General features: G+C 41.2%; 2 protein-coding genes across 6 annotated transcripts in view; one reads left to right on the top strand and one right to left on the bottom strand.

The window, feature by feature from the left end:
* The window catches only part of QRSL1 (glutaminyl-tRNA amidotransferase subunit QRSL1), a 14089-nt gene extending 12717 nt beyond the window's left edge, over positions 1–1372 (bottom strand). For both annotated transcript variants that reach the window (XM_037392662.1, XM_037392663.1), the window contains exons 1-2: positions 1256–1372; positions 902–1061 (exon numbers count right to left, since the gene is read on the bottom strand). In XM_037392662.1, the coding sequence (XP_037248559.1) occupies positions 902–1061; positions 1256–1279 (184 nt within the window). In that variant the 5' untranslated portion in view covers positions 1280–1372. The remainder of the gene's footprint in view (positions 1–901; positions 1062–1255) is intronic.
* On the top strand, positions 1260–25996 carry RTN4IP1 (reticulon 4 interacting protein 1). 4 transcript variants are annotated; one of them, XM_037392667.1, is made up of 9 exons: positions 1260–1811; positions 3389–3540; positions 4350–4418; positions 4674–4798; positions 9999–10047; positions 11564–11700; positions 13938–14121; positions 15482–15574; positions 25863–25996. In XM_037392667.1, exons 1-9 carry the CDS (start codon positions 1565–1567, stop codon positions 25977–25979), a joined length of 1173 nt encoding a protein of 390 aa, XP_037248564.1. In that variant the 5' UTR covers positions 1260–1564; the 3' UTR covers positions 25980–25996. The 4 variants fall into 4 exon arrangements, with proteins under 4 accessions (XP_037248564.1, XP_037248561.1, XP_037248562.1 ...); XM_037392664.1 differs by lacking the exon at positions 25863–25996 and adding an exon at positions 16313–16593 and having other exon boundaries at positions 1473–1811; XM_037392666.1 differs by lacking the exon at positions 1260–1811 and adding an exon at positions 2595–2613.

The raw sequence follows: 25996 nt of genomic DNA, 5'->3' as shown, positions 1-25996 counted from the left end.
AAGACAGGCAGCTGCTTTCATATAGGTTAGCTATCCCAAAGGAGTGCTTACCTTTTCAAAATGTGACCATGTAATGCTTATTTCAGCCATAGGTGCTGCCTAAATCTACTCCATCCCTAGGCTGGGAGCCATAAATTCTGCCTACCTGACATACACAGTAGATACAATCTAAAAAAATTACTGAAGCAGAGAAAATCTTCCCTAAGTGATCGATTATCCACCATCCAGCCAAAAAAAAAAAAAAAAACAAAATATTAAATTAAAAGGCCTGTGTCAGGAAACCAAACACTCTGGGTGGCAATTTTCGTAAGCTGCCAGAGGACAGCAAGTGTCACCCAGAAAGGAAAAAAAACATACCTCGTTAGGTGAAAACTTCCCTTTTCTGGGAAAGCAAAGGAAAATGAGGACAATCAGCCTCTAAATGCTGTAGATAACAGGACTGAATGCTGTTCTGTTCACCAACTAATAACTGTGATTAACAATGTTGTTTTATTTTCATTTGCTTGCTTAATTGAAACCTGATAGGCTGCACCAGGTGTTTGCCTAACCCAGCCAACAGGCCTGCAAAAGGCCACTGCATCTTCCTGATCCTAGGAACTGCTGGCTACCAATTCAAAATAAATTGGGAGAGAAGAGACAACCCACAGCCACGATGTCGTTCAAGAAGCACAGACCGTATTTAATCTGCAGTACCTGGTTTGGTTCAGGTTTTTGCCTCTGATTTTTGACCTGAATATGCTACTGGGTGCCAAGCACACGCCATGGGCATGCACCCACGGGAGCCTCAACCCCCTCACCCCCCGGCAGCACACAGCTACCCGGAAAGGAAAATGGGATTCATCTAACACAAAGCGTTCCTCCACGACGCCTTTTTGGGGACTCGTATTAATTACAAACGTACCTCTGCTGTATCTTTTCTCTGATTCTTCAGCTTGCTTCAAAGCTGCTTCTTCCGCCACGGTAATATAAGCGTTCAGAAACTTGGTGCTTTTGATAAGGGAGAGGCACCGCCGGCAGAGCTCCGTCGGACTGACACGTCCTTCCCTCAGCGCTGCCGAAACCTGCAAGCGCATCCCCCCCTGTTAAAGCAGCCAGGTGACAGAGCCCGCTTCGGGCGTCGAGGGGACAAAGCGCTATCCCCGGGCTCCGGGGAGCGGGGACGAGAAGGGACAGACAGACACCCGGCGGGCCCGCTCGCCCCGGCCGCCATACCAGCCCGCGCCGCGGCGGCTCGCCAGCGGCTGGCACCGCTCACCTCGCGGAGAGAGGCGCGCAGCATGGCGCCCCGCTTCCCGCCGCCTCACGCTCGCCGGCCCGCTACGACCCCTCTCCCGGCGCCGCGGCTGGGCGCCGCCATCTTGCCGCAACACCGAGCGGCACCATTGGCAGGGCCGCCAAGAAAGCGGCCGGCCATTGGCTGGGGGTGCCTGCGGGGCGAGGGCGGAGGGCAGGCAGCGCCGGCCGGGCCGGGCCTCCGGGGCTGAGCGCGGAGGCGAGCGGGAGCGCCGCGTCCCGGGCTGTTCCCGCGGGCACCGGCTGCGCGGCCCGGCCCGGCTGCCCGGCCATGCTGTCGCGGGGGGCGGTGAGCGGGCGGGCGCTGCGTGGGGCTGTCGGGTCGCCGCCGTCCCGCGGCCTCCGCGCCTCTCCGCGGGCGCCCTCCGCCATGCCCTCCTGGGTCATAGACCGGTACGGCCCTAACGACGTGCTGCGCTTCACCAGGAACATGGTGTTCCCCACCATAAACTTCCCGAACGAGGTCATCATTAAGGTTCACGCTGCGAGCCTGAACCCCATCGACCTTAGCATGAGAAGTAAGTGCCGAGGCCGAGCGGCCGGGGCTCGCCTGGCGCGATGGCAGGGGGTGTGTGGGCTGAGGCGCCCACAGGGCCCCGGCCTCCGCCCCGGCACAGGCGACGCCAGCGGCCTGCCCCGGTGGGCACCTCGGCAGGGTCCAGAGGGCCGCTTCAAAGCACCTGCTGCCCCGAGCCCTGTGGGAAACCGCCTTCTCGAAACTATTTTTTTCAGGTTCTTAGGGAAGAATGGTACAAAAGCCATTGCCTTTCTGAAGGCGAGTATGTGTGTTGCAGGGCTAAGCTTTTAACCTGAGTGACTAAGTGCCGGCCTCCGCAGGCTTGCAGCTCACAGGTCAGCTTCCTTTTGCGAATAGTATAGCCGTGGGGGGCGGGGGTATTTCCTGACCTTCTACCCCATCCCCACCATCTGGGTGGTGGCACTCTCTGGACCAAGAGCCTAGCTCTTCCAAGGTGTCGCATTCCACCTCCTCCCACCCCCCCAAGAGGTGCTGGATTTCCCTCTGAGGTGGATGGGGCTGAAGGTCAAAGTTGCCACAAAGTTGACACGAGCAACTTAATCCAAACCATGTTGTTAGTTGACGTGCCCTTTCTTCCTGAATTGGCATCTGGGTACCTGATGTCATCTTGTCCAGGAAATCTGTATTTTTCAGTGACCAACTCTTTGTATTTGACACCTTTAATCATTTTTTTTTCCTTGGTTTCAAGGTTTGGAACAACAAGAAAAAGTTGTAGAAGACCTTATATTTCATGTGGAGAAGTGGTCTTGCATGTCAAACCAGATTCAGTAGCATATGCAGAGGTATCTGCAGGAAGCCTGCTGACAGAGCCATAATTTGTGGTTTTGGTCTCTAATAAATGGATTTTAAAAAAATCTTGGTGTATAGTTGGGGTTTGATTATGGGACATCTGCTATCTGAGGATTGCTGTTGAGCAACCCACTTGTACTGCTGGGCTTTAACTACTGTTTTGAGTCAGTGTAAAAGTATTTGGAAGAAACTACATTTTCATCCTGCTTTTGTGTCTGTTTCTTCTCAGTATTAAAGTGCTTTCTAGCATAGTAGGGCACCAAGGCAGACTTGTCAGGCATACATGCCTGAACATAGACTGTTTTTAGGCCGCGCAGAGTTACTAGATGGGCAATTCTGACAGCAGCATTTAGCTATTACTAGGGAGATGTGCCTTAGTATGTTTTACAATGACGTTCACATTGCTTTTTACAGTACTTTATTTGAAAAGACAAATTGAAAGCTTGGATGACTTTTGAATTTGTAGTCATGTGATGCTGTTGGAAAATGGAGCATATTCAGCATTTCCAGTGGACGACTTAGAATTTCTGACAGTGTTATCACATACAAAATGTTTTCCTAATGGAGAGCTATTTCATGGACAAATAAGCCAGAATAAGATTTGCTCTTTATTTGTAAAATCTGTAAAAGTATGAAATATTGCAGATTTTTTGCATGCTTAAGTTACAACAGAAGTGAGGCATATTAAGTAAACACAATGCTTCTAATTGGAATTATCCAGTTAATAATGAATGCTCAGTATGGTATGTCATGCTTCATGTTTTGCAGGTGGTTATGGTGCAACTGCATTAAATATGAAGCGGGATCCCCTGAAACTCAAAAGCATGGATACTGAATTTCCACTAACACTTGGTCGAGATGTCTCTGGTGTTGTTATGGAATGTGGACTGAATGTGTCTTATTTCAAACCCGGAGATGAGGTGATATCACCAATTTCTTCTTTTTTTTTTTTTTTTTTTTTTTTTTTTTTTTTTCTAAAGTGTATAGTTACAAGGTACTATGAGATGTTCAGCTTTCATTTTCCTCTTTAGATTTTTTTTTTTAATATTATTGAACTCTGAATGAGGCCTATCTGGCAGTAAATTCCTAGAATGCTTTCTTCTGTACCTTTTTTCTCTGAAAAACATGGTCTCTTCCAGACCTCCTTCTACAAGTTAATTTCCCTTCTGTTTTTTTAGGTTTCTGTCCCTTTCAGTGGGGGCAAGGGAGTACTGTATTTATTTATAAGTGCATATTCAAGATGCTGCTTCATTTTTGACTGAAGATAGAATTCTAACAGGAAGGGATTAGTTGGGTTTTTTTCTTGTGTAACTTAGTTAGGATAGGAACTGTGGCATCCACTTTGTGAGTCCCCACATAAATCATGATGATGTCTGCTTTCACATTTACCAATAGCTTTCACATTTTACCAGTTCTAGTACAGTAAATCTGATTTTCTCCCTGCCTCATCCCCTCCAGTCTGGGCTTTCCTGTCATGGAAGTATTTTGGGGTTATTGAAAAATTATGTCTTATACACAGTATGGTACAGTTTATTTACATAGTTCTGCAGTCCATTTGGTCTTCTGATGTTTTTTCCGTAAACAGTAAGCTAAAACTGGTTTCTGATAAATCATAGTGAAGACTTCTGCAAATTGAAAAAAAGATTTCTGTAATGAAGAAAACTTTTCGTGTAGGTACAATCATGCAGAAAGTCACAAAAATTGATAGTTGTTTTCTGTTTGGTTTTAGGTGTGGGCAGCAATTCCTCCGTGGAAACAGGGCACTCTGTCAGAATTTGTGGTAGCTAGTGGAAACGAGGTAAACATTCAAAAAATGTGGTGGACAGAAAACCAAAATTGTAAAGATTGGCATTTGTTTTCTTTAATGTCTAAGTAACTGTTTATTTATTAGTGCTTGAATTGTTTTAGACTCCAGCTAGTTATTAAAATAGTCATTAAAATTAAAATTGAAAATGTGGAATACACAATCTGCAATTCAGTAAAGCTTGTCTAAATATTTCAGTGTCACATAGGATCTTCCATGTGACTTAGATATGATTGATTTGATTTTCAGGTGTCTTTCAAGCCAAAGTGTCTCAGTCACACAGAAGCTGCCTCCTTGCCATATGTAGGTCTCACAGCATGGTCTGCAGTTAACCAAGTTGGAGGACTAAACCAAAGTAATTGTAGTGGGAAAAGGTAAGTAAATAGTTCTTGTGCTAAAACTTAAGTGTTTCGTTTTTATACTGACTACCTGCTTCTAAGACATGTCCAGCAGTGATGAGGACTGTTATACCATGACATTCACAAAATCAGCTGGCCTGAAGGTATTAGGTTCAATCTATACAACTGCTGAGAAAGAGGCTTCTTTAGAGGGAGCCTCTGACGAGGACCCTAACTGAAGTAAGTGTACCTAGTCACTTGCTGCTTGCTTCCTCTATATAGCGACTATATAGAGGTAGCCCAATGTATATCTAATGCATGGGACTATATAAAGAATGTACGGATGGTATCTAGGAATTCATAGCGAGTTTGCCTTTTTGCCTACTAGGACAGGTATCCAAATATAATACCCTCTCTGAGCTATTCTGGCATCTCACAAAAAGCCCTCTCAACCACAGAGGTGTGGTTCATTCAGTTCCTGCATGTGCGGGCTATTTGGAACAGACTGGTTTTCCAGCTTTTTTTTAAAAAAAAAAAGAGCAGGTGACTGGGTCCCATTTGACCTGTAGGCCAGAACTTTGATGGGGTCAGGAATGCAGAAGAGAAGAGGGAAACATGCAAGACCGGCAGCCAAATCAAATAGAAAAATTGGCTTTGTTTATCAGCCTGTTAATCTGACAATGGCAGATGGAGGGCAGAAGAGGAAAAATGCATTGAAAGATTGGAGCAGATACCATTTTTGTTCTGATAATTGAAATTTGCACTTACTTTGGCCTTTGAATGTTTGTGTAAATAGCAAAGTGTTCAGAATGGAAAGAAAGGCAAAAGTGAGAATACCGGAATTGAAAAATAATCATTAAAATTACGATGCTGCACTAAAAATTTAGGTCATAAAGTAACCATTGGACAGTAGGAATCCAGGTGCCTGACCTCTTATCTTGGATGTACCTGTTGTAATGCAACACATTGCAAAGGACAGTAGATTTATTGAAATTCTTCACCCGCATCTTCGAAAGGTATTTGAGTGAGTGGTGGTTCATACATCATGGTAAATTCCATCATAAAAATATCAAGTAATTGTTGGTTTTAAAGAGAAACGATGTTTTGAGAAAATGAAATTGCAAAATTTAAACCAGTTTCAAAGAGTTGTCATTGAAATTAACTTCCAGCTAGTGATAAAATTCTTGATACATTGCCTGCCTTTTTATTTTTCAGTTTTAGACTTTTTTTATTATCTTAACTTTCACGTGTAAATAGAATTAACCTGAAGATACATGTTGGTAGGCTAGTGTTGTTTAAAGTATCTTCCCAATCTTCAGGTAAGTGTTTAGATTGTTAAAAGTTAAATTCAAACTGCATTTATATTGTGTCTTTACACTTAACATTTATGTTCCCAATAAATATTTAATTACTCTGTCAGCAAAAAAAAAAATTAATGTACTTGTAAAATTATGATGTTTCCCATCTAGAAGTTTTGAATTGTAAAAACGGCAGAGAATGACTTACATGATGGTAGCTTTTTTCCCCTGAAAAATTTTTTATAGGAAAATACGTAAAATACATTGAAGAGGCTGTGCAAAGGTATATTCTGTGAACTTTACATTACTCTCTCAGAGCAATAATTTCAAAATACAAGAATTTTTGTAATGTTTCTTAATTTCTTGAAATAATTTAATGTTTGGTAAGAAGTTACCTACATACGTGATTTTATGTTGATCTTTTTGTCTCCTGTAGGTGTATATAAATAGCTATGTAAAAGGGTGCATATACACACAAGAGTATGTCTTATTTTGAAACAGCAGCTGTATTCCTTGATGAAAGCTACTTCACTGACACTTTATTGCAGTGTTAAGACATCTTAGAAATAGCGAGATTTTTCGGTTAGTGTGTATTGTTTTCTTTGCCTCTTTTAAGATGGATGGGTGGGCTAACCAGAAAATCTCCTGAACAGTCCAACATCTGAGTGTATGTTTAATTGCTAAGAGTATCTGTTGCATCTGCACACACTTGTCACAGATTTTATTTTTACAAGTTACCAGAAGTGTGCTCACATTGTTCGTGATGTCTCCTGCTTCGCTGGCTCCAGTTGTTTCTCCATAACTTTTATCCTATACCGCTATTTATGTTGATATTCTTGCACAAGCTAAAAGTGAATATTCTTGTTATCCAAAATGTTCAGAATGACTCTGTTGTTTTGAAGTTCCCTGTGGACAATACCTGGAGAGCTTCTTATATGTGCCCGTGTCCTGTTTCAGTAGAAAGAGGGGCTGTGCTTGTTCAACAGTAGCTGTTAAATATCTCGCTTGCTGTATTCACAAAAAACATGATAAAACCAAACCTGACAATTTGAGGAGTTCTTGAAAATGTTTAATATTAAGTAAAGGTGGTTTATATAAATGCAGTCAATATTTTATACGTTTAAGTATGCTGGGGAGAGATGCTGAATTCTGTTACTGTAAGCTATGAAATGTACGCTCCTGGTTTATATTGTTTCAATGAAAATTTGAATGATATACCCCAAGAAAATATTTTTCTTCAAAGTGTGTGTGTTATTTCATCATTTTATCTGTTGAGAAGTACGAAGTGAGTGTAGGTTGTAAAGCTTCTTGATAGGGTAAATGCTTCTTGATACAGGAATAAATCTCAAGGACTTTTCATTGGCATAATCAAATGGAATGAGTTTTATATATATATATAATTGAGACATTCAGTAAGTGTAATATTTTTTATTTACAATGTAGCAGAATCACTGGAAATTGTTAGTTGTTTATAATCTGGAGAAAATATTAGTCCTAGATCTATACACCCACTCCCTACCCCCTGTGTCTTTTGTGGGGTGGACACACAGCTGAAACAAGTCCTGACCCTCTGTTGCTGGTTTCTGACCACACCATAGTTTGAAGCAGGGCCCAGGGACAAGGGCTAAACTCTCAAATCCCATGGTATGCTCATCTGGAGAGATCTGCTGACTGATCATTTGAACTGCTAGAGCCTCAGATGGGGCTTGGTGAATGCTGGCTTGAATTATGTGCCTCTGTCAGACAGGAGCAAAAGCCTGCGGTATGAACGTTTGTTTTGTTCTTTTGAGAAAATTGGTTCTCTTGGATCTCTGTTCACATCAAATAATTCATTAGTTTGTTCCCTTGTGCACACGCTTGTGTTAGTTTTCTCCTGAGCTCACCTTTGCAGTGGAACAGTAGTTTCTCTGATATGTTTTCTCCTGGCTGTGTTTTCCCGAGGCAATGCAAATAAAACTGCCTGCTTTGGCACTTTCCACCATACGTGGTCCTTCGTTACTGTTCTAACAGGTTCTGCACCTTCAAACGCTTCCCCACTTCCTTGTGTTGTGCCAAACAACATGTCTTGCTGTCCTCAGTGCTGTAAAAATGCTCATCTGTTGAGCTGTGGCACATGGATCTCTGCTTCAGAGGCAAACTGTGTCTGCACAGAAAAGCTTACTTGAAGACACAACGTATGGAGAGAGTTTCAATAAGTAGAAGGTTTGGTAGAAAATAGCCCATGTATAACATAGGAACAAATCAAATCTAGAAAATATTTCCACCTGAAGAATCTCAAGGGCTTTTGTTGAAAGAGAAAAGGAAAAGTCCTAGCCAAGCAGCTCCCCAGAACTGGAGATGGTACCTAAATCCCTGAGCAAAACTGTACATTTTAAAATGACAGCTTTCTCCAAAATTTGTAGTGGAATAAATGCCATTTGAGCAAGGAGTGAAATTGGAAAGGCGGTTTGACAAGATTTTTTTGAAAGGATTTGGTTGTGACTGTGCTTTGTAAGCATAAAGATGGGCTTAATCTAGTATCTTGAGTGTGGCATCCCTGCGCCTTTTCAAGTATAATAAAATCTAAATATGAATGTTTCTTCAGGCATCTGTTGTTAGAAGCATGGTTCTGAGGATATGTGTGTTTTGGCAGATTTAAAAGCTGCAGGCATTGTGGTTTCACATTCTTAATCTGAATTTTGCGGCTTGGATCAGTGAAATAAGGAGGGAATAGAATCTGATCAGTTACCAAAGAGGAAGCATTTTAAAATGGATACTGTGACCAAAGCCAAGTCTCTTAGGTTACTTCAAAGAACTTTTTTAAACTGAGGTTCCAGAATGTGTATTATAATTTTGCACTGTTAAAAGCAATTTCCTTCAACATCCAGCACAGTGAGATTTAAAACACGAACATCACCAGCTTCTGAAGATACTGAAATTTTTCTGGCAAATGGAAGTTCTGAGAAACATGATGTTCTCCAATCCTATGCCAAGACTTCATCTTGGATCTTCCTTTTGTCCCAGAATTAGCAAATGAGTTCAAAGTCCAAGCCCTTTTTGTAATTTCAGCAGTGAGGCTTTCTTACTAATTTACTTTCTGAAGTTTAGTTATTTAGTAAAGTATCCAGATGAAAATTTTGAATAGCAATTAAGCTGCTAGCAGTAAGGTTCTCACACAACTAAACTTGCAATCATTTTTACGAAATTTAGGATAGTGTGTTCAGTTAAAATAAACTCTCACTTGCTAGTATTTCACTTTCTTGCTTGTGTGCCAGTTTGTTTCCACAACCTGGCATTTACAGGGTCTTGTTGAGATGTGTGAACTAGAAAAAAATCTTCTGCCTTTTTTCTAAAGAAAAAAACAGATACGTTAATTTAATAGAACTTGTTTACGGTGAGGCTACTTCATCGCATTTTTATCTTTCTTTTAGATAAATATGATGCAATATGGGAAAATTATGTTCCATATATTCTGAAGTTCTGAATCTCCCTAGTGATGGTAAACTATTTTTTTCTCTTAGATAACACCAATTTGTGTAAAGTGTTGGTGAATCCAATTTTTTTCTTTTAGAGATATGACACTGGAGTCTGGGAGGTGGAGTCTCTTAACTGATTTTGTCCCAAACTAAGCAATTAAGTTTGGGGAAATGAGGACAGAGGGGTTTGGGTGATAAAGGTTACTGCCTGACAGTTCCACTGCCTGGATTAGTGGAAAGCACATACAAGGAAGTCTCTTTGGCTGTGCTGTGATTACACTCTTGGGACAGGAAGCGTGATCAGCAATGTTAAGTCACATTATGGCTATCTGAAGAGTTAACCTCAAAGTAACATGGAATGATAAATACGGTCTTTTGCTTGAAATAATTGGGTGTCAGATGTGTATTGGAAGCATTAGAATACATAGTTACTGTAGAGTTTATTTAAAGAACTATTTAATACATTTTAATTTTTTCTTACAGAATATTAATATTAGGAGCTTCAGGAGGAGTCGGTACATTCGCTATACAGGTAATATAAACCAGCATGCTGAGAATTCATCTTCAAATTATTCTATGTAAAAGAAAAAAATGGAAGGGGATTGAGGGAAGGAATAGTGAAATAGCAAGTTACTGATTGGTCTGTCTGATATTTCCAGAAGTGAAATATTTTCAGTCTTATTGCTTTTCATTTATTACATTGTATTAGTTTAAAGTAGGAAGCAGGTACTTAGAAAGAAACAAGTTGTGAGCATAGGTGGTGAAAGATTGCATTTAACCGTTTGGGTGAAGGAAATCTCCGATAGGTGTAACTTGAAGTGTGTAGCCTGTTTTCCTTATCCTTTCAGTCAGCTCTGTTGCATAAATATGAAAAGAACTTGGTGTATGAGTAGAAAAACTGATAGCGAATGTATCATTACCTGACGGTTGTAGGTGGTCAAATGATAAGAGGGGCAGCAAGCTTTTATGTGCAGTGTATGTAAAGCACAGTGGCTTAGATTAATTTTCCCTCACGGTCTTTGCCCTGCTGCCCTTTTGTCTGTCTTCACTCCAGTAGTTCTAAACTTTGGAGAGTCAACATGCTCTTTGAGTGATCCATTAATTGTGGACCATCCTCTTTTCATGCTGTCATTTAATTTGGGTATTTTGTTTCTAATCAGTGTTGTCTCATGCTGAAACATGTTTCTCTTGAGAATATGAAAAAAATATAGAAGTTGTGTGATTGTGTCACTGTGTTTCATGTTACTAGACCATAAATGTAGTGGTTTTAAACAGACTTAGGGGAGAATTTTTAGTGGTATGCTATTTGCCTGATCCTTGATAAAGCAGGTGACTAAATTAGATCAGTATGAAAGGCTGACCAGGCACTGACTAGTTGCAATTTCTACTTGATTAGTCCTGAGTAAACTAATTAATCTGGAATAAATGTAAATAAAGATTACTGTAAATGAAAAATTATATTACAGAAAAGATAAATAACTAGCAAAAATCCTTTACTTTGGTATAGCTTTTGGAGTAGGAGATAACCTCATGTTCTTCCTGTGATAAATCAAAGATGACTTCCTCCTTTTTCTTGTTATTAATATTTAAGCTATTTACAGTGAGACAGATATATGAAATACTTCATGAGCAGGTATTTAAAAATATTTAATGGCTGATCTAGTGACAGTTTTGTAGATGGGTAATTTGGACAGTACCTCTTGGTATACATTTAGCTTGCAGATTTAGATGACAAACTGAATATTTTATTTGAAGGCTTATTTATCCTGAGACCTGATATCTGTAAGTGGCATTAAAAACCCACCCTCCTTCCTCCACGCCAACTCCTCCCTCCCCAAAAACTCCATAAAAGTTGATAAATTGTAACCCTTGTTTGTCAGTGGCATGTGTGACAAGTTACCCTATGTTGGAGCACTGTCTCCCCACTCCTTACTAAAGGTGCTCATTTATTATATAACTATGACGATGCTTTGGCTTTTTAAGTTGTTCTTAAGGTTTCACTATATTTTAAACTTCGGACTTCTTTTGTTTTTTATACTTTTTTTTAGCTAGTGAAGGCCTGGGGTGCTCATGTGACAGCAGTTTGTTCTCATGATGCCAGCACACTGATGAAAAAGCTTGGAGCAGATGATGTGATTGATTACAAATCTGGAAATCTGGAACAGCAACTTAAAACATTACCCTTGTACGTGTTCGTGTTGCTTAATACTGAGATGAAGGAGTTGGCGGTCAGACCTTTTGCCTTTTCATTGCTTGATTTCAGTCTATCAGAACTCCCTTTTTTTTCCTTTCTTTTTTTCTTTTTCTTTTTTGGTCCCGTCCTGTGTGTGTCTCCCCGCTCCCTGTTTTCTAAAGCTAGACTTTGTAAAGCAAATTCATCCCAGCCCTTTTTGAATGCGATTTGCCAAGTGAGTATCCAAATCACAGATGTCACTGTAAGACTAAGCCGGTTAATTGGGCTTGTGGAAGCAAGCTCACTTTCACGTGCTTCTCTTCAATGACTGTGATTTGAACGTTTTGTCCACTTCCATCAAAGGATCTTGGAGCCTTTACAAAGCATGAGTAAGTTAAAATAAGTCTCAGAAAATCCTGTGTGAGGTTAGTAAATAGTACAGTTGACCTTCTAGAGGGAAGGACTATGTTATGAAGCAGTTAAACAACGTGCCTGAAGGTCTTTAGCCACTGTGAACTCAACTGGAGTAAATTTCTGTAACACTGAGTATGGTTGCCTCTGATAAACAGTCGCGCTTATCTTGTCACAGCAGTTATGTTTAAACTAGCTTGGGGGGGTACTGTAGAACTGAAGTCTTTTTTACTTTTGTAATCTTTCCATCTCTTTAAACTTAGTTTACCATGACTTGTATTTGAATATGGTATTTACACTAGTCTTTTTAGCTAGATTGAGTTAACTTTCTGGGAGGGGAAATCGAAGCTGTTCAGTCTATGAAAGAATCTGACTGATAACTGTGCTAAGAAGGCTGTTTAACTATCCTGTGATCATCACCAGGCCTGAGGTCAGCTGTGAGGGTACTGGTAATGTCTGCATGGGCAGGATGTGCAGTAACTAACTTAATAGTTTGCAAGCAGTGCTAAATTTGCCTTGTGCAATTCAAAACCTTAAATGCTAAAGGCCCATTCTAGCAAGTGACTTTTTAGGAGATACAGCAGCACTGTCCTAGGGTGCAGTTTTATGATATAGCTAAGCTGATCAGTCAGGTGTACTGAGAGTGATGTTCCTACTTCCCTCCCCTTTTCAGTTGTACTGACTCTTCAGACCCTATAGTGAGTTAGTTTTTCCTGGAGCATTAATTTTCATTATTTTAATTTCTCTTGTTGGCAGCTAACTGTTAGGTTGACTGAACTTTTACATGAAGCCACATCCTTAGAGGATGGGTAGGAAAACTGTCTTTCCAGAGAGAACTTTTCTATTTAATTTGCATAAAGTATTTTCCCTCTTGTTTGTAGGTTATTTAGATAGTTGTATGTGTATATACATATCTGTTGCAATCTGGAGATTGCTGGAAGTGTACAGATCAAAATGAGAATGAGCTGTGCATCTGACAGAATAGGTGCATAGCTCTCTGTTGCCCTATTCAGCCTTTACAGGCTTACGTGCTGGGATAATGGGAATGAATGCTGAAACTCTGCTGGGATAATGAAAACGAATGCTGAAACACTGGCTCGTTGCCAGAGGCTACATGTACTTATTCCATGGAGGGAAGGTTTTAGACCTTTTGCATTATTGGGTTCTATGTTGAACAGGTAGATGCAAAGAAAAGAGCTGTCAGTAGAGGTGAAGTGGCCCCAAAACAAATAAGATGGTAAAAAAAAAACTTTTTAGAAGTACATGTTTAGAATTGGGTCTCAGAAAAGATGCAAGAAGATAAATGTTAGTAGAGTAATTTATTTGTGTAACTTTGGCCACTGGAACTAACTTTCACATGAGTACAGCATGTACAGGAGATGTTCCTAGTCAGGGTGTGAGTCCAGACTACTACTGACATGCACATTGTTCAATGCTAGGACCAGACCTCAGGATGGTTCCAGTAGTCTCAGTGGGAAGGCTGAAGAGAGAGAGCTCTAGGTAGCTTTAAGCAAGTGGAGAATGTAGTTGGGTGTCTAAGACTGTGTTTTGCAGTTTAAGTTATCTAAATAGCCTGTGACTGCTGTGCCATGAATGGGCAATAACCTGTAACACTCATTGTACAATAAAGCTGGGATTTAGCTGGTCTTGGAATAAAGCTGGGATTTAGCTGGTCTTGGGACTTTCTTGCCACTGTCCTGCAGGGAGATTGTTTTATTGCATTGCGGTGACATGTAAAAATGTGAACTTGTAGCCAGTTTCTGATATGAATTAGCTTAATTATGATGAAATTATTTTTCCCATATCGTGATTTTAAACCTGTGTTTGCATGTCTGCAGATTTGATTTCATCCTAGATAATGTTGGTGGATCCACTGAGAATTGGGCTCTAGATCTCCTGAAGAAATGGTCAGGAGCAACATACGTTACCTTAGTGACACCTTTCCTGATCAATATGGACAAACTTGGAGTGGCAGATGGCATGTTACAAACAGGAGTCACTGTTGGTTCCAAAACCGTAAAGGTATTTGACAAAATCCTACATACTTTAATATCATGTATTACTCTAGTAGCTTCCTTCGTGGCTTGGATGATAGTCGTGCGGCTCATGTAGAGGCATCCTGGTGTATTTTCCTCGTACATTAAGTATACTTCAGATGCATTTTTATTCTTCCCTTCTTTCTTGCACTGAAAAAAAATATGTGTTGGGGTTGTGCTGATGGGCGTATGTGGTAGTCTGGGGTGCTGTGCTTTGAAGTTTTTATTCCTTATTGTGCTTTTCATTGTGGCCTTTTCCATATGGCCTCCCTAGTGAGTCCTGCTGACAGCTCGTGTTTCATAGTAAGCAGAGCAAATCCCTGCCTCATTGAAGTGAGGGTAATTTTGCTACTTGCTTTAGGCTGGTCAGCCTTTCTCTCAAAACATCGTTCCATGACTGATTCTCTTCATCCTATTCCAGCACAAGAGAGTAATAGAAGCGGTTGAGGGTGGCTAGAAAGTCTTTCATCTCTTTCATGTTCATGTGTCTGGATGGTGATACTGATTTTTCATGAGTGGATCTTAAAACGTTCTGCCAGTGGCCAGATCAGTGAGGCTTTTTAGAACTTTTCTTTTTCTTCTCTCAACATGTGTACTTGCTGTCCAGATGAATGCTTTTCAAGCAGTTGCTATGGTATTCCTGTAATGGCATGGTTGAATGAGATTCTAAGTCCTGCACCAATACTTTCAAAGGAAAGCTTGAAAACAAAATGAAAAGGCTGGGAAGAAATAATGCGATACTGTTTCTCAGCGTGCATGTTTCCATGATGAGGAACATTGTATGCCATGCATTAAAAAATAATCTCTCTCTGGCAGATGATGGCTCTTATTCCTGTAATGACTTACCTAGAGGAGGGGCTCTTGACTTGTGCTTGTGAGATCTTCCCAAAATGCTTTTCATGTAAGCTGCCACCTGTCATTGGACGGTGATGACTTTGGAAGATGTGATGGTGGAAAGTTTAATCACTGACACTGAGGTGGAAGGTTCTAAATGTCACATTGCTGGGTTTATTTCACCTCCTTTGTGAATGTGTGTAAACATGTAACACCGTTTCCCTCTTATGTAACAAATAATGCTGTTTCTAGCTGAGGAGGCAGGTGTTTGTTTTCTCAAGAAACTGACTTGTGCAATTGGACACACAATTCACCCTGATCCTATTGTGGTAATACAACATCCCTGTCTGTACATATAATCCATGCTTAGGTGACATTTTTTCCCAGACATTAGCATATAATTTCTGTGTCTTTTCCTTTAAGTTACTTCTCTAGTGTTTCTGGTATTAATTTAAGTTCCCTTTCCAGTTTTGTCTTACAATTTTTTAATATATTTGTGATTTTTCTTGCAGCATCTCTTTAAAGGAGTCCATTATCGGTGGGCATTTTTTATGCCAAGTGGTCCAAGTTTGGATGAAATAGCAGAACTAGTTGATTCTGGAAAGGTACGTCAGTAATGGTTATTTGGGTATTTGTGCTGAAGGAGGTGCTGTTTTACGTCAAAAATGGTGTCGTTCACAGTTAGGGAGTAAAATGTTATGAGAGTCACAGTGAGGAAAACTACTGAAGAATTGACTTGCTCCAGCTTCTAACTTCTGCCGTTTGCATGGAATTTAGGAGTTTGTAATCCTTAAGACTGTTCTGCCTTCTCCCTCTCCATCCAACCTGTTTCTAGAAACAAAGTTTACTAAGTTATGAGGAAAGAATGTCCAGTGGTAGTTTATTTTTGCCAGTGGAAATTATTTAGCACGAACTCTGGTGTTGAAAATTGTATGTTTTAAGAGGCCTTATTTGTTTCATTTGGTCAGATGGAACATGACTGTGTATCTGCACATGCAAACTTGCTTAGCCTGGATGATCAGGAGTCCTGCCCGTAATTGTGCACAGAACTAGAATGTTCAGGTTTGCAGGTCACAGATGATCTGCATTGGTAGAGCGGTGACAAGAATCTTGTGTTTCGTTATTTCAGTGCTTCAGAGTATAGTGTTTGTGCTAGTTCAGCACAGTGACTTGGAATATTGTGAGTGTTCCTAAGCTTTCGGGGAATCTCAAGTGGACTTGGGGAAAGGCATAAAGTGACAGGTTACTGTTTTTCTGATCTTTTCAGATTTATGAGCTTGTTACAAAATGTGTGCGAGAGTGAGCAGCTGATTGCCTGTTTATTGGATTGTGTGGTGCTGTAGGTCCTGGCAGTGTCCTCTTCTGGATAATTTCGTGTTGCCAAAATTCCCAGAGTAGAGAATATTGACAACTGCTGTTCATCTTTCTATGTGGTACCGAAACAAGAGGAAGCAGAGTCTGCCATGACTGCTAGTAATTCCAGTATGTGAACTGTCAGGTCATCTGTGCTCTAAATTTGTGCGTATTAGTAAAATGTAGATCTCTCTGAGTGCTGTTCCCCTTTTTTGCTATGCATTGTGTTCCAGAGTTTGGAGAAGAGTAAATAAATTGTTGTCATACTTAAGGCCTGATTGCTTCTATTTGCCACCTCAGTGATGCTATCAGAATAAAAATCTTCCTGAGTTCAGCCACTCCTATTCCTCTGTCATAACCAGTGTGCTGCTGACACAGCCAGTGGGAAGTCTGTGTTTCCTAAAAAGTTACCTGCTCATAAACAGAGGCTGCAGCAGCATGAGCTGTGGTGAAGTGTGATCCTGGTTAGAGCTTTGCACCACTCTGCATTATGTCCAGTGCTGTAGGCGTTATACCATGGTCAAGAAAGAAACCCTAGAAGATGGTCCTCATTCTGTGATGCCATCCAATCACTCTGCTAAATTCTAATTTTCTAAGAAACAGAAATGCCTTTATTTTTGTTCTTGCCTTTTGTCCTGATTTTTAGCCAGACACAGCTTATTTTCTGTTCTGCTTCTACCTTGTATGCAAAACAAATGCAGAATATGTCCACAAAAGCCTCTCGGGAAGCACCTGCTTATGCAATAGAGAGAGGGCTTAGTGGCTGTTCTTTGCCTAATAATCTGGACAGGTGAACTGTAATGCCATTTAAAATGTATGTCATACATATATGAATGTCCTGATGTACTTCTTGTTGTAAGATGATCATAGGACAAAGGTGTTTGCTTGGTCTTTAATTTTCTGTGCAAAAACAAGTCATAATGGCAGACTTGTTTATCTGCATAGTCATTATTCTAGCAGCATTTTACTTTATTTTGTAAAATGTAAACACCCATGCTATCATCAGTATTTTATAACACCAGGTGTGTTCCATTTAGACAGATGTTAACAAGAATATGACCTTTATTGTCTAGACACAAGAGTTCTTCTAAATGGACAGGTCATCTATTCAGAAGAGTAGGTGTTTGGGAAAAAAGTCAGGAGAAAATTACTGGAGGAAGCGTATCATAATTTCCCTTAGCTAAGTGAAAAGAAATGTTTATGTTTTGAATGGGAGAGAATAAGTGAGAAGTAAAAAACACAGAGCAGTAAAAGTATAGCAAGAAGACTCGGGGAGGCTAGCAAAGTGAGCTCATGTAGCTGAACTCTTAGTTTTGAGTGAATACAGTTTTGAATAATGCAGATTTCGTTATTTTGAAATTTCAGTGAATTGTCTTTTCTGTTACAGGTGTTTTAATTTTGAGATTGTATGAAGCATGAATAGGAAAGCAATTGGAGATCTCCAGAAACTGAAAGGCTTTTTTCAGGAAAGTGTAAATCATGAGGGGGGATTTAAATAAAGGAAATTAAAAGGAGCTGATGGCTTAAAGAAATGATGTTACAGTAAGTGAAGCTTTGAAGAGCACACCCCTGAAGCACTTACAAATCGTATCGATTTGCCAGTGTTTTTTCTTTTAGTCCTTTTGTGCCGACACAGATTTTCAGTTCATCATTTTCCTTTGCAAAAGCAAAATGATTCTCAATCCTTCAGTGGATAAAGAATAAGCAAAAAGGGCATTTTGGTTAAAGACACTGGGTTTTCACATGGATGATCTTTGTAGCAAGGGATAGAGATTTACAAAATGGCAGCTATGAGGAGTTCTTTTAACAGCCTTTTTTCACGGGGAGGAGAAGGAGAGGATTTGATGAGCTGGTAGCACAGGGAAGGAAACTAATTTTCCTTTTGTAATTTACCTGCACATCAGCTCAGTTCTGGGGATTGTAAAACTATTTTCAGTATGAGCTGTTTTTCTCTGCCTTGCGACTGTGCATCTTGCAAAGAGACTATTGTGAGACTAAGGGGCTGGGAGGCTGCTGCAGCAGTAGTGGGCACGGAGAAAGTCAAGTATTTCCTTGTCAAATTTTAGAGATGCTGGCTACTTTCTAAACTGCCGGGAAGTCCCTGTTGTGGGTTCAACTCCAGTTAATTACAAGCCAGGAAGGACTGGCTTTACCTGAGCTCCACCAAATTGGCTGGTGAAGCACATGTCAGAAGCAGGGGATCTCTTTCCATGGCAGAACGTTCCTGGTGAATTACAAGGTTTTCATCTTAGGACAACTGAAATCAACAGAGCCTTCAGTTCAGGACACAGGTCTGCTGGCACACTGCTGAAGCATCGTCACTGGTCTCTGCTGCCAGCATCATCACTGCAAGGCTAGTTAAGAATTGGTTTGATGTATTTGTGGTCAGTGTTGTGGATTTAACATTGAGAGTCTTGGGTTTTGCTGCTCGCTTAACGTTTTCCTCCTTTCTAAGGATCTGCCATTTAGTCCTTGGTGAAAATATACCAGACTCATGTAACTACATATATTTGTAGAAAGCCTTTAACATATAACTGAGCATTTACTTTGCCTTTTAGAAAGCCTGATGGAAGAGGACAGGCTCAAAAGACTCAGTGCGATAAGGGGGAGCACTAAGTATGTTGTACATTTCTGCTGGACCATGATAGGATGTGGGTTAACATGCTGCCGTACAGCAATGTGAAATTTTCATTTTAAATCAGTGCTATTTAAATGCAGTGCAGGTGTGTGTGTGCAGTATTTCTGGTGGCTTAATACTCTTTCCTTCAGAGCTGAGTTGCATCAGATGGGCTGATGGCTGAAAGTTGATTTTGCAGAAGGAAGGCTAAAGGACAAGTAGAGTCTCCGACCATGAAATGAATAGATCATTCTCTGTGTTGTTTGCTTTCTAGATAAATCTTACAGCACAGGCATACATAAGAAGAACAATTGCATGCCTATATGAATGTAATTTTTGTGTAGTGTATACATTTTGCTGAAGACGCTAGATTCTTTGGACTTAGCACCTGCTGTTGTGCTTTGGAGGACAGGATGCTGACTGTTCTTTGGCCCTGCTGCTGTCTTCCTGTGCAGTGCTGTACAAATCACATAACCTTTTGCTATTGTAATTTCTCTATCTACTAATGAGGGCTAATGCCCTTTATCTGCCGTTGGTTGTTTGCTCTGAGATACCCTGTCAAAATGTGGAATTCACTTGTTTTCTATTGCTAGTCTTTGCTATTTCACAAGTAAATAACACAAATGGATATGGTAATCCACGTTGACATTACTTGGGTTTTGAGTTGTTTGGGTGGCCATGATTTCAGATGGCTTACATTCCTCCTGCTAGCATAGGTTATCACAGCTTTTTGACTCTGTATCCTAACTCCTGTGTATTGATTGGCTTCCAATTCATCTTGTTACAGTTCTGCAAGTAACTTTTTCCCTGGCCCTTGTTGCACAATTGTTGCAGATTTCTTTCATCTGTATGAATATCAAACAGCTAATGTAAAGTATATGGAGTCCTTGAATGTTCTCCAAACCTGGCATCTCTACATGTGGCCATCTCTGCAGTAGTTCCAGTCTTTGTCTTTATGGCTATGCTAAGATATCTTGAGGTACCTGAGGTGACTTGCCCTTGGGTGGTGCCAGCTTTTATTCTGCCTATCTGAAAAAGGACCCTAGCATAGTGATTCTGTGCTTAAATGTCTAAATTGACTAGGGATCAGTCCTCCTCCCCACTCTCTTTAGTCACTCACACTTGTTCCAGCGACTGTCTTTCTCCATGCTAAATTGCAAAGCTTGCACTTTTTTTTAATTTTTAATTTTGTGTTTTCTTGTTGCGGTGCTTTTGCTTGCCAGGTTGGTTGGCTGGAACCCAGAGATGTTGATCAAGGAGAGGTTGCCAAAAGCTCTGTTCAGTCCTTTCTCTTCCAAAAGGAACCTCTATCTGCATTTTGTCACGGCCACCAAAAAAATCACCACTGTGATTTTTATTAAAACACATCTGCTCCTCTTCCTCCAGGACACAGTATCTTGCTTATGCTCTTTATGAAAGTGCTATGTGATTATATCATAAAGCATCTGTGAAGACGACTAATGGGAATTTTGCATACCGTGGGGTGATAGGGTTTGTATATGTAAATTCACATAAACCACAATGAGGTCTGGAAAATTTTCATCATATACCAGGTACTTAATCAAATGTGTTTCCTCAACCTGATGTAATTGCATATTCTGTAGAAAGTCAGTCCTAGTGTTCTGAGCGCTAGTCCACTAGTGTAGGATGGAATTATGTTATGTCCAGCACAGTGGTGAAATGTGGGGACAAGACAGCTCTTGTCTTTTTTGAGTTTGATTTGCTGAGACCTGGGGAGATGCAGGTCATTCATCTGTTCTTCTAATATATATGTAATATATTTACATGTAATATGCTTTCATACATAAATATATTTACTTATATATATATACATAACTGTACTAAAGTTTGTTCTGTCTTAATTATATGGTAGCATTGCCCCAGGTTGCTTTAATTACCAGCATAAATATCAGGACAACTACTTTAAACGTGACAGCTAAGGGATTCCAGAAGAATTGCTCTTTCCTTTAGTTAATAGTTTTTCAGCATGGTTAGTAGGTAACTAAACCCAGGATCTTCCTCATTTCTACTCATTTAAGCTTGGTCTAGGTTAGCACACACTACGATTCTGGTCTCGTTCCAGTTTCTTACTGCTCTTCATTGTGTTCTGTAGAAGCTGTTAATTAAGGAACTAGGGATATTTTTTTAAAGCTGCTTCTACACTCCAGACCATAGCCTGATAGCCTGCTTAACTGGGATTTATCTTGTAGCATTTTAATAACTGTAGATGATACTCATGAGTTCCTGTGGGCTGCTGTTAGAAGCTTGATGTAAAATTATGAACCTTGGCTTGGAAAACAAACAAAAACCTGGTAATACAGTTGTTGTTAAGATGACTGTGGGAGTAGACCCCAGGACACATGCCTTCCATTCCCGTGTCTTAATGCAGGACCATTCATCTTACGGCTGTATGAGACTGGACCATTTTTACTTCTGTAGGCGCTTTAGCCAGAAATACCATGTACCTGATGTCTTTTTAATGTGCTCTTAGATGAAAGTGCCTATTTTCTGAAATAACAGCTTAATCAAAAGCATAGTACTGTATAGTTGCAAAGCTACCCATACAACATGGGACCAGAGCCAGCTGTTCCAGGAGGTAAGAACCTTAATCTTTGTCTTCAGTGAGGGTTGACTGTAGAACTTAATGTTGGCAAGCAGTATGAAGCTCAGCGTACGCTGTTGCATGCCATTTTAAGGGGAAGGAAGGATGAAGGAAGGGGTGGGATTGAGACCCAAAGAGCATAGAACTTGAGTGCAGAAGAGAAGGAGATGCTCAGCTAGAGGGAAGAAATGACAGAAGCAGCAGTGTCCCAAACCAGCATTTTTTTCCATGAGATGGCAATAAAGTACAGTGTGTTTAGTATCAGGACAGGGACTATTCTTTGTAACGACTTCTGTTCAAGTCTCTTGTTGACATTGAAGGGCGACTCACTGAAGGCCAAAGGAGAGTATCAAGCTCTGCATTTGTGCTCATACACTGCATCTGGGCGTGGGTGGTAATTGCTGGAGGAAGACATCTCCTAACTCAGCTAGTGCAAATGGCAAGCAGGTCTTTCCCATCACGACAAGCCCCCAAGAGGATTTTGGTATCTGGTGGAGCACGTCGCAACTTTTGTTCTGTGCATATGCAAGTATCTTTTCCAAAGCACGTACACGAGCCATGAGCAGACCTGTGGCTGCTTACCGAGGTGTAGGTAGGGTGTGTGCAGTGGGAGGCGGCAGCTGGGTGGGAGGCACTCGGCAAAGCAAGGCTGCCCGGCGGTTTTGACACCGCCATCCTTTACAAACCTGGGGGAGAGCCAATGCACTGTCATTGCCCTTGGAGTGATAGGACTGTTCCTTTCTGCTTTGAAGTAGGCTTGCTCCGAGGGCCTCTGAGGTTTGGTTGTCTCTCTCCGGAGGATTTCAAGGCTCTAGCTCTCCCTCCAGCGGCAGGAAGCACTCCTCACTCAGCGGAGTGACTTGTTGCTAATAAACGGTCAAAGCCCATCTTCCTTCATGTTTTCTTGCTTGTCCCCTTCCTGATATATTCAGACTGTGTCTTTGCTACCACAGAAGTGGGGACTGCCAAGGGTGGTCTAGAATTTGCCATTAGCGGGAGGGTGCTCCTGCTGACCAGTCAACTCCTGCCCGTGCCTGCTCACTGCCTGCTGCGTTCAAAGCCGGATTGGCTGGGATACCACTTCTGTGCGCTATGTAGGATGGCCTTAATCAGCATCAGCAATTACTCTTTTTATTTTTCCAAACACACGAGTTCATTTCAAGAGACCTGAGATTCATTTCTATAGTATGACCTGCATCGGAGAGAATGAAGAGGAAGAAAATACCTTTCAGGCCCAATCTGTTTTCAGATAAACATTTCAATGCGCGCGCGTGTGTGTGTAATCCTTTCTGTCCCTGACTTTAGTTTAATCCCTTTTCCCTGAACAAATAGGTGTCCTCTGGCAAGGAACTGATGCGTGGTTGTAAATAGGCAGTGTTTTTATTATCCAGTTAATCTCCATTTATTATCACACATTCAACAAACAGCAGACGCTCCCCTACTTGTTTGTCTGTTCACAGGAAGAAATTTTATCTTAGTCAGTGGATTATGGTAAAGGCTGAGTGAATCACTGTGCTGCAACACGGTCAGCCCTTTCAGGGTTAGTCAAACAATGGGACTGACCAGCCAGCCAGATAAAATGTTTAATGCTCTAGATTTTCAGGATCATCAATTTAGTATTCATGTCTCTCTATAGCACTGCCTAAAGCCAGTGTTTAAATGGAGCTAGAGGTTACATCAATGTAGCAGATGGGCTTTGAGTGTGTGGTGGCTGCAATACACATGGTGTTTTTAACTGCGAGGCTGAATTTGGGGTGCCTCTGAATCCCTGTGTCACCAATTTTCAAATGCGATGCTTTGAACTTTACCTAATAGGCTGAGGACATAACATACCTCATTCTGTCAGGGTTATCAGCTGCAATCTATAATAAATGACTGCAGGTAGCAGAACGCTGAAGTGTCCTGCTCTGTTTTTTATCAGTTGCTGTATGTGTTTGAAATTAACTTCTGCCTTTCCCTGGAATCCCTTGTGCTTCACACCCCTTGTGCTGCTGCACTGCTTTCTTCCCCGAATACCTTTCCCCCCTCCCAGCCTCTTGCCCTGCTAGGGTCATGTGTCCATGCTCCAGCAGGCTGCTGGGGGGTTTTCCCTTTATTTTCTCCTTACATACAAAGCTGTGCTTCAGTGAACTGCTATTAACAGTAAGTACTTGTACAAGTGTTGCACTTGTGTGTGGCTCAACAAGGTTACCGAGTTTTTCCCCAAGCTTCTGCTGTGAAAGCAAGGGCTGGTCTTCCTCAGAACAGTCACTGCTGACCAGCAGCATGTTCCTCCTGCTGGTAAGTCACAGCAGCTGCAGTTTACCCAAAGCTATTGTCTTACTCGGTGTTTTTGCTGTCCTGGGTCCACGTCCCTGACTTTGCTGATGCCCGAGACATTTCCATTCTCTGCTGGATGCTGACCAAACATGATTTTGTCTTGATCGTTCATGCCCAACGTTTCTTCCCTAGTTGAGCAGCAGAAAGGTTACACGGGATCTTTGTGGCTTCTCTAGTGCATTACTACTCAGTTTGCTAAAGGTTTGTTAACAGAGATTGTCCTGGTAGAACAAGGAAAAGAATTTACCCAGCCTTGTACCCCACAGCATGGCAAGTTTGAGGCACATAGTGAATATATTTATTTGCACACTTTGGCTTATTCTGAGTTTTTCTTTGGAGGGGATTCACTCCTCCCTACTTTTCTGCCATGTAAAGTTTCACACTACTGCTGAGCTTGTGTTGACAAAAAAAACCAGGAGGCTCTAGTGACAAGATGAGGAGGCACTGCAGTGTAACAGATTATTGATGCCTTGGGTTACCGTTAGATAAGCAAAATCTAGTTATTGTAGTGCAATGAGTAGACTTCAAGGTAAGGCACTGTGTATGAATAAAGATAAAATTCAGAGCACTGAGAAAAAGATGTACATAAGCACGGACAACCACCAGACTGCGTTTGTTGTGCTGTTGGGGAGGATGCTGGGTGGTCAGTGCTGCTGCTTGGAAGGTGCGTATGAAAACCTTTCCTTGGTAATGCTGCACATTCACCTTTTAAGCAGCATGTCTGAATACCCAGCCCTTGCCTTGTGGTGAAAAGCAAGCAAGCCGTTTGAGAGATGGCACTGTTCTGATGCTGGCGAATTGTTTGTATCCTTATTGCTGTTGGTGTTGCTTTTCCATGTAGCAAGGTGCATGTCCGACCAGGAGAGGGCAGTTGGTTACTAGTTCTGGAGCATTCAACAACAGTGTGTGCATGCTAGTAGCTCGGGGAGGGGGAGGGCGAAGCCTGAAGATACTTTTCCTGTAACAAAACCAGCAAGGATCCTTTTCGAGCACAGCAGATAGGGTGTTTGGATCTGTGTTATTTCAAATCTTCATCACTGCAAGAGCTAGCTGCAGAATCAGCTACTGTTAATATTTTGCTCCGATCACTGGGCTGTGTTAGCGGATCCAAGGAAGGAGACCAACCTCAGGGCAGGCAGGAGCTTTGGGAGGTCTTTCTGTACACAGATTTTATACTGGCCTTTGCAAGGCTGACTCAAAACTTGACAGTAGGCAAGTATTTTCCAGAAGCAACTAGGATTTATTTTGCCTCAGTGTACAGACAATGCTGTCTATAAAGAAAATGCTCATAGGGTTTTCAGGCTCCTTAATAATGGGTAGACTGAGTAGGGTAGTTTCACCTTCATTATTAGAAATTAAAATAATCCAGAAGGCTACTCTGCTATTTTAGCGTTAATGTTGTAGTCGATGCAAGATGGGCTTAATCATGTATGCCTGTTGGGATACACAGTGGCTGAATTTTCAAGTGTGTCTAAATGGTTCAGCAACAAATGTTTGTGGACTTTTTTTGTACTTCATTTGTGGCCAAGTCTTTTAAGGATACAGAGGCATGTACTGATGCACTAGAATCATGAGCACCTTTAAAACATCTGACCTTTTGAAAATCCTTGGGTTTAACAAGAAAACCAGCAGAGAAAGACGAGGGGGAAAAAAATGTTCTTCCTTTTCCCCAGCATATCGCTCTCAACAACAAAGTTGAACCACAGTGTCAGCTTTTAAAGGGACTTACAGCCTTACATGGTAACTTTATTGTTAAAAGAGTCCCAGGTGAGGGCTCCAAATTGTGCTAGTAGAGGTGTTTCAAAACTTGGGCAAAGAGCAGCACGAAGTCTTTCAGGGACCTTCTGCATGCAGGAAAAAAGTTAAAAGCTAGCGACTACCTCATTTGGCAACTTCTGCCGTAAATACTATATAGAAACATCCCCCCTTTCTTCATACAGCTTCTAAGAGTGAAGAAGATACATTATTTTATTCCTAATATGACACTTTCTTTATTCTGTAGATTCAACCAGTTATCGATCAAGTCTTCTCTTTTTCTGAAGTTCCAAAGGCCTTTCTGAAATTGGAAGGAGGACATGCACGTGGGAAAACAGTGATTGATGTAATTAGTAAAAAATAAAGTATCTCTAATCATTA

This window comes from Falco rusticolus, chromosome 6 (assembly GCF_015220075.1).
Source record: "Falco rusticolus isolate bFalRus1 chromosome 6, bFalRus1.pri, whole genome shotgun sequence".
NCBI classification, from domain to species: Eukaryota; Metazoa; Chordata; class Aves; order Falconiformes; family Falconidae; genus Falco; species Falco rusticolus.
Note: the sequence above shows the minus strand (reverse complement) of the source record. Positions and strands in the feature narration are given on the sequence as shown.